Below are 8,271 nucleotides of genomic sequence, written 5' to 3'. Positions count from 1 at the left end.
CCTGGGGAACCCTCACTCTCGTGAGATGGAATGGTGGCATCCTGCCCTGGCTGAGCCTGAGGGAGCCTCAAAACTGCCTCCTGGGGCCCCGGTTCCTGACCTCGGGGCCTCAGCTCTGCCCTCCGGGTCAACCAGGATCAGAGCCAGACATGAAAGTGAGAGCCGGACAGAGGCAGAGGGATGTTCAGACGAAGCAACTATTAAATAATGAAAGCTCCGGCTGCTGAGCAGTCCTGTCCTCTGCCAGGCCCCAGTGAAGTGCCTGACACCAAGCTGAATCCTCCAAACAGCCACAGGAACTAGGGTCTCTTAGCTCCACGTCACAGATGGGTCAGAGAGGCCCAGAAAGGAGATGCTGCTCACACAAGGCCACTCGGCCATCAGAGGCAGAGCTGAGATGGGAACCCAGGTCCCAGAAACCACTCTGCTATCCGGCCTGTCAGATATCGGAGCCATGCAGAGCTGGAGGGACAGAGGCCTTCCTCAGATGGGGAGACCAGAAGAGTTAGATGTTGAGGCTGACATCTCTTTGGGGCGCTGCCCCACACACAGTAGTGACTGGATCATCTCAATGTGTACATTGGTACTTGAATCACCGACCGGCACAGCAGTCCTGGGCAGCGGGTACTGCCATGTGTGACTGTTCCATCTCCCAGGGACACAGCAACGAGGCCCAGGGTAATCCAGCCAGCTAGACTCTGGGACTGTCGGGGTCACACCGTGTGGAAAGACAAGAGCAAGAGATGAAAGATGTTCGTCTCTCATGCACTTGTGCTGGTGTTCTGAGCTTGTAAGAGCTCTTCCGTGGTAGAGCTATCAGCCCTTAGTGATGCACATTTTAGACCAGTCTATCATTTGGTCATTAAATTTGTTCATAATATGCTTTGCCATACATAAGTTTGTTATATATTTTTAAAAAAGAGATGAGAAACAGCAGTTGAGTCAGAGTTAGGGTTAGTCAGATGGTCAAGACGGGAGTGTCTGTAGCTGAGACAGAGGTGGAGCCAGTCCCAGGCCCTGGGATTAGAGGGGAGACAGGAAGAGAGGTGGAGACAGAATCGGCAGGGATGGCGAGACACACCCCTGTCAGCCTCCAGTGCCTCGTCGCAGCTGAGACCCAGAGCTGCCGGGCTTCCGTGGCAGGCGCCTCTCCCCCACTCCCAGTTCTGGGGTTGGGGTGGGCGGAGAGGCTGAGTCAGGGAGGGAGAGCCCCTTTGTGGGCATCCGGCCCCCACCCCCGTGTCTCTGTCTGTCCTGGCCCCGGCCCTGCTCTGCTGGCCGCCACCCCGCCCCCCACGTCTGACACCTCTGTGCCTCCTGCCAAAGCTAAAGCTGCCTCCCTGCACCTCTCCTCTCATCCCCAGCCTTCTCCACCTCCCTTCTCTGTCCCGGTCTGTCTGCTCTGTCTCTCCCCTGCTTCTCCCCGTTTCCTCCTTCTGCGCCTTTCTCCCGCGCCTGTCTTCTCATTCTGTCTCCCTGCCACTGTATGTCTCCCTCCCTTTGAGCCCCTCTTCTCCCCCATTTTTCCTGTGCCCCTCCTGTCTCTCACTTTCTCCCCCCACCACCTGATCCATTCGGTGTCCTGAACCATCCTCTCCATCTCGTCTTGGCCTCTGAGCTCCTGTCACTGTCGGCAGCCTGGCTTCCCGGTCCCTTTTGCTGTTGGAGCCCCCTCCTGCTCCGTCTTGGCTCTCCTTTTTCCTGTCCCTCTCCCTGCTCTGTCTCTTGTTCCACTCCCCTGACCCTGTCCCCCACTTCTGTCTCCAGACCCTGGGAAGCATAGCTGGGATGTCCAGGTCAGAGCCTCACTGGTGGCCCCTGGGAGGGGGCCGAGAATGAGGGGTTTCCACCTCACCCCTATCTAGAAAGGGGGCTGGCGGGGGTCAGCGAGGCTTCCTGGCCTGTCTGGCCTGAAGGAAACGTCTGTGCTGTGGCCTGGTCACCCCCGCCCCCAGGACCTGCTGGGCTGCTGCCGCCCCCGGGCCAGGCCGAGTAAACACAGCAAACAGCCGCCGGCAGCCGGGATATTTATACCGAGGCCGGGCGCGAGTCCAGTGCCCACCACAGCCCCTGCCCAGCCCTGCCCGCTGCCCGCTCCACAGCCAGCCCTGAGCCAGCGTGGCACCAGCCGGCAAGGGGACGCGCCGCAGACACAGCTTCTACTTGGCACAGAGGCCAGTGGGCACTGGTTGCTCGGGATGCCAGCGGTTTCACAGGACACAGATGTCCCCCTCCCCTGAAAACACCATGCCATGCAGACCCACACTCGAGAGCTGCTCCTGATCACACCCCCACCCTGCTGAGAACTCAAAATGCCCTCAAAGGTGATGCATACTGGAGACCTGAACAAGTCCTCACACACTGAAGTCTCCAGCCCACATGTGGGGACAAAAATGTGGATGCCACCTGCTCAGACACCCACACAGGCTGAGAACACACAGACATACCACGCAGAAGTACAGCCCTCTCTCTTACACACAAACGCCGTGGGAACCACAGCAAGCATCTCGAAGACACACCACGTAGACACACACGCCATCTGGGAGGGACACACACTGATCACAAAATATAACCCAGAAACAACTCACCCAGCTCATGTGTAAGAAACACACACCACGCTCCTGGAAAAACATCACTCTCCCAGGTCCATAAACGTATGCAATAAACCCCACATTTCAAGTCGAGCTTACGTTGAGAATGCAAAAATTTACACCCAGAAGAACTGTGAAGATGTTGAGAAGAAAATTCAGACACACAATATGTCCCACATAGACAACACTGACTTACCGACTCACACAGTGCCAGAACACAGAACCCACGGAAAATACGCCAGCTTGTCCGGCAGAAATACAAAACGCAGAGGCACACACCAGAAATGCAGCACAGCCACAAACACGAGGAGTTGAGCATGTTCTGGGGACACACACACACACACACACACACACACACACACGTTGACAACACCATCCCCACCAAGGCCCCCGGAACACTCGTGCTAGCTAGAACTCACGCCACAAAGCTTGCAAACTCTCACACGCACAGTAAAAGGTCCTGAACACAAAAATTCAGGTTGGAAACACAAAACACTTCGGATGCCCAGAGATTTAGGGGGCTTTCTCGGCTCCCCTCAGTCTCCCTTCCCCTCTGCCCCATTCTTCTCTTCCAAGTTAACCCCCCTCCCCCCATCTAGGGGAGGGGGCAGGAAGGCCTGAGCAGGCCTCCCCCAGCCCGCTTCCTGCCCTGAGGGGGCCATACGGGAAGCGGGGGCTCCAGCCGGAACCCACGCTCCCCCCACGACTTCCCGCCGTGGCCCGGCTGCCCGCAGAGGCGGGGGCGGGGCGGGGGCAGGGCTTGGGGCGCCCCGAACCCCCTGCCCTGGCCCTGCGGTCAGCTGCGGGTGGGGCAGACTTGTTCCGACTGGGCCGAACCGCCCGTTGGGCCGGGGTGCCAGGGTGGCAGGGCAGGGGCAGCGCGCACGCGGCCCGGGAAGGTGCTGAGCCCACAGTTTCCCCGCCCCGCCCTCGGGCCGCGCCAGCTCCGCGGGCAGCCCCGGGCAGGTGGGCGGGGTGTGTCACGAGGGCGTGGCTGGCGCGGGCAGACCGCCCCGGGAGTGTGTGGCCGCTACTTGTCCTCGGGCCCAGGCGAGGCACGAGCTGGGGCCTGGCGTGTGCGGGCCGCGTCTGCCACTGCCACCTGGGGGGTGTGTCTGCTCCGTCTGGGACCCTGGGTGTGACAGTGTGTCTGGGTGTGACAGGGTCGCTGCAGTGTGTGGGGCCCTGTGGGACTCCGCAGGCTGGAGTGTGGGAGGGGGTCTGAGATGTCAAACGGAGTGGTTACTGCCTGGCAGTCTGTGTGACTGTGACGTGTGGAACCTCTGTGTGTGGTGTGTGTGGGCAGGGCTGTGACAGGTCTGTCCGTGTGCACCCACACTGTCTATTTGTGACCTCGACCCCATGGAGGACATCTGTGTAACTGCTGGTGGGTCGGTTTCCTGATGGGGTTCCGATGCCGTGATGTGTGTTTGTGCGTGACAGGGTCTGTCTGAATCAGTGTCTGGTGTGCGGTGGCTGTGACCATGACCCTATGGAATATATTTGTATGACTGTGTTTTGACGTGTCACTGTTGAAGTCCCTGGTCGTGTTATGTCCCAGTGAAGCTCCAAGAATGGGCCGTGTTTATGTGATGGGGTGACAGTTTCTCTATTTGTATCTGTGTATATATGGGCTGTGACTCCTGCCAAATGACACAGTCCATGTGTCATGGGTCCTGCAGGAGTCTCTGTGTGTCCACTGGGCTGTGAGAGGTGAATGGGTTTGTGTAGTTGTGGGACACTGTCCACATTTCAACTTCTGTATGAGTGTGTGTGTGTGCGCGCATGTGCCGCATCCGCGTGGGGCTGCACTGGTTCCAGTCCATGTCACTGTGTCCTTGCTTGTGTCTCTACCTGTTGGGGCCTGTGAACTCATCCTGCTCCTCACCCCATCCCAGCCCTCTGTGGCTCCCAGACCTGGGACAAGGGGAGTCCCCACATTCCCACCCCTGGGCAGAGCTGCGAGGGGTCCAGGACCCGCTCACGCAGACCCAGTGCCCCCACAGCTCTCATGCCACAGGCAAAGGACCCCAGCTCCGACACTGTCCTCCCTCCCAGAACAACCACTGGGCAGAGGAGCAAATCAAGGGGGCAGGAGAGAGAGGCAGGGGGAAGTGAAACCTGGAAGAGAGGAAACAGGCAGGCGGGAGCAAGAGGAAGGAGGAGAAAATTCACAAGCAAGACCACAGCAGACGAGAAGAAATGGAGACAGCGGAGGGAAACCCACTGTGGCTCAGGTCACTGTCACTTCTTGCCTGGATAACTGGTGTCCTTGTGGTCACCTTTACCCTGACACGTCTGTCTACTCTCAGCCATTAACCAGAGGGTGAACCTCTTGAGCTCCCACCCTCTGAGCTCCCAGAGCACCATGGCCCTTCTCTGTTCAGAACCCAGGCATGGCCGCTGCCACCCTCAGAGTGCAAGTTCTTGCAGGGTCTCACACACATTCTAATATGATCTGGGTAGAAGTACTAGTGTAGGGGTCACATAAATGGCCCCTCAAAGCTGCCTGGGTCTGAATCCCAGCTCTGCCACTTACTAGCTGTGTAAACTTAATTAACAAGTAACTTAACCTCTCTGTGTCTCAATATTCCCACCTGTAAAGATCAGATGGTCTCTATAACAGGGGTCAGCAAACTTTTCTATAAAGGACCAGATAGTAAATATTTTTGACTTTGCATACACTCTCTACGCAGCTCTGCCACTATAGCACCAAAACAGCCATAGACAACATGTGAACAAATAAGCGTGGCTGTGTTCCAATAAAACTTTATTTACAAAAATGGGCAGCGGGCCGGAACTGGCCCAAGAGTGATGATAGTTTGCCAACCCCTGCTCTACTGGGTTGTGGGGAGTACGCGGTGCGCTACTAGAGACAACATACTACCTGGCATGCAGAACTGCGATAACTCTCTGGCCTGCAAGGGTTATGATCTGACTGAGCTCCCAATACCCTTCCTTGCTCATTGTCTTCCAACCACACCGGCCCCTTTCTTCGCTGCAGAGCACAGCCCAAGGTCATCAATACTTCCAGATCTTTGCTTTTGTCCTCATTTTACCAAGAACGTTTTTCCCTAATCCCTCCGTGGGCTGCCTCTTCGCTTCCTTTAAGTCTCAAATGCTACCTCCTCTGAGAAGCCCTCCCTCCCCAAAGCCATCTCTCTCACGCCATCCTGCTTGATGGCAGTTGTCTACATGCCACTTGTCACTGAACTACTATTTCTTATTGTCTCCCCCCCCTACACAAAGGAGGTTCCTGGTGGGCAGGAACTGCTCCCTTCGGTTTCCTCTCCTTTAAAATGGGTGTTATCAGAGTCCCTGTATCTCCGAGTGTGATTAAATGAGTTCATGGTCATTAAATGAATTCATTAATACGAGGCACTTAGGACAATGCGCAGGTGCTCAATAAGTAGCTCTAGCTACAGTAGTGGTCACCAGTGGTCCCCTGGGTCTACAGAAGTCCTGGGAGCATAACGTGAGCTCAGGGTTTCTGTGCTTTGGAGAGAGACGGGAGGAGGCAGAGGAGAGAGATGGGGCGGGAGTCGGCAGGATACCAGGGAGGGAGACCCCAGTCAGGCGCCCAATGACACAGAGACCTCCAGTCCTCTCTCCACCTTTAATGAGCCCCCAGGTGGGCTTGGGGCGCGGGTGTCCTTAAATACAGCCCCCGTGGGGGCGGGGCCGGGGGCGGGGCCGGGCCTGCCGGGCCGGGGCGGGGGCGGGGCCTCAGCTGCACTTGCAGGAGCGCACGATCATGTTGGACAGCTGCTCCACCTTGGGCTTGCGGCCCACGTAGTACACGATGGGCAGCGGCTCCAGCGCCTGCGGCACGCAGCACGGCGCCGCCGACGCGCCCGGGTTGTGCTGGTTGTACAGGGCCAGGACCTGCGGGTGGCCGGGCGGGCGGGGTCAGGGTCGCCGGGCTCCCGCAGAGCTGGGGGGCGGGGCGGGAAGGCTCCACCCTACCCCCCACCCCTGTGACCACCAGCCTCTCCCAGACTCTTTCTCCCCACCTGTCTCTCCCCATCTCCGTCTATCTTAACTTACTCTGTCTCAATCTGCCTGTCCCCATTTTCAGTTCTGGACCTGTGCATCTCAATCTTTGTCTCTCTCCTTCCATCTGCCCGTCGCTGCCTGTATGAGTCTGTGTCCTGCCTCCTCCCTCTTTCTGTCTCTCCATTTCTCTCCGTGCCTTTCTTCTTCCACGTCCCTCCCTCTCTCCTCTCCCCTTCACCACGTCCCTGTTACATCGGCTCTGTCTGTCTTCCAAATCTCATCTCCCCCTGCTCAGACCCTGTCTCTAGTTTCCTGCCTCTCTCCCACGTTTACTCATCCTCCTCCCCACCCCATCTCTCCACCCTGCCAGCTCCTCTCTGATTTTTCCTCTCTCTCCTCTTCCCCAGTCCTTGCTCCCTCGGCCCCCATGGGCGAGACGCACCTTGCTGTACTGAGTGTCCAGGCTCCAGATGTAGGGGCAGGGCCCCAGGCAGAAGTTGGCGTGGTAGCCCTTGGGCTCGTGGATCCACTTCCAGCCCAGGTCCTTGCGGAAGTCGATGTACAGCTGCCGCACGCAGCAGTTCTTCTCTGTGGAGCTGCGGGCAGGAGGACACGGGTCAGGAGCAGGGAGGGGCTGCCACTGCAGGGGCAGGCCATGCCCCTTCTCCCTGGATGGGCGTATCCCCCTAGGTTGCCCCCCTGCCCCGTCTCCATCTGGGTCTCTCTGGCACCCCCTGTGATAATAACAACAGTAATAGTAATGATAATCACTAACATGGATCAAGCGCTTCCTCTAGAGGAGCACTGTGCTAAGAGTGTTGTCATAAACATTATCTAATGCAGTGCTTAAGCCTGTAGGAAGCCAACATCTACAGCCAAATAAACAAATCATGGTACACCCACACACTGGAACATAAAAATAATGCAGTTCCACGTATACTGATATGTTCTATCTGCGCGACAAATGTTTACTGAACTACTCCTGTGTGCCACCTGGGATCTACTGGGGACAGAGTACAAACAACACAGACAAAAATCCCTGCCCTCCAGGGCCACATGTTATATAGATTGTCACAGCACTCCTCTGCTCCGAACATGGCTCCGTCCCATTCAGAGCAAACACCCAAATCCTCACCATGAGCCACAGGGTGCTACGGGATCTGAACGCTCTCAACCCCCTCTCGCACCCGCCCCCACTCCACTCCCGCCACACTGGCATCCTGTCTGTTCCTCAAACACAGTCCTACCTCAGGGTCTTTGCACTTGCTGTTCCCGCCGCCTGGCTTGCTATTCCCACAGATACCCACTCTGGCTTGTTCTTTCACTTCACTTATACCTTGGCTCAAATATCCTTAACTCCTAAAACAGCGCCTGGCATGCAGTAGGTGCTCAATAACTATCAGTTGCACAAATGAATGTCACCCCCTCAGTGACACCTTTCTGGGCCATCCTTTGCAAAATATCAAACCAAATGTCTATTAATTCCATTCAGGACAATATAGCATTTTTTTTTTTTTTGAAACAGAGTCTCACTCTTTTGCCCAGGCTAGAGTGAGTGCCGTGGGGTCAGCCTAGCTCACAGCAACCTCAAACTCCTGGGCTCAAGCGATCCTCCTGTCTCAGCCTCCCCGGTAGCTGGGACTACAGGTATGCACCACCACGCCCGGCTAATTTATATATATAT

General features: G+C 56.8%; 1 protein-coding gene across 2 annotated transcripts in view; it reads right to left on the bottom strand.

Annotated features, from left to right (window-relative positions):
* Positions 1-6,190: 6,190 nt before the first annotated feature.
* The window catches only part of TGFB1 (transforming growth factor, beta 1), a 13,185-nt gene continuing 11,104 nt past the window's right edge, over positions 6,191-8,271 (bottom strand). For both annotated transcript variants that reach the window (XM_012657072.1, XM_012657071.1), the window contains exons 6-7: positions 7,030-7,183; positions 6,191-6,476 (exon numbers count right to left, since the gene is read on the bottom strand). In XM_012657072.1, the coding sequence (XP_012512526.1) occupies positions 6,318-6,476; positions 7,030-7,183 (313 nt within the window). In that variant the 3' untranslated portion in view covers positions 6,191-6,317. The remainder of the gene's footprint in view (positions 6,477-7,029; positions 7,184-8,271) is intronic.

This window comes from Propithecus coquereli, unplaced genomic scaffold, assembly GCF_000956105.1.
Source record: "Propithecus coquereli isolate 6110/MARCELLA unplaced genomic scaffold, Pcoq_1.0 Scaffold53, whole genome shotgun sequence".
Classification (NCBI taxonomy): Eukaryota; Metazoa; Chordata; class Mammalia; order Primates; family Indriidae; genus Propithecus; species Propithecus coquereli.
This window is presented reverse-complemented; position numbering and strand designations above follow the sequence as displayed.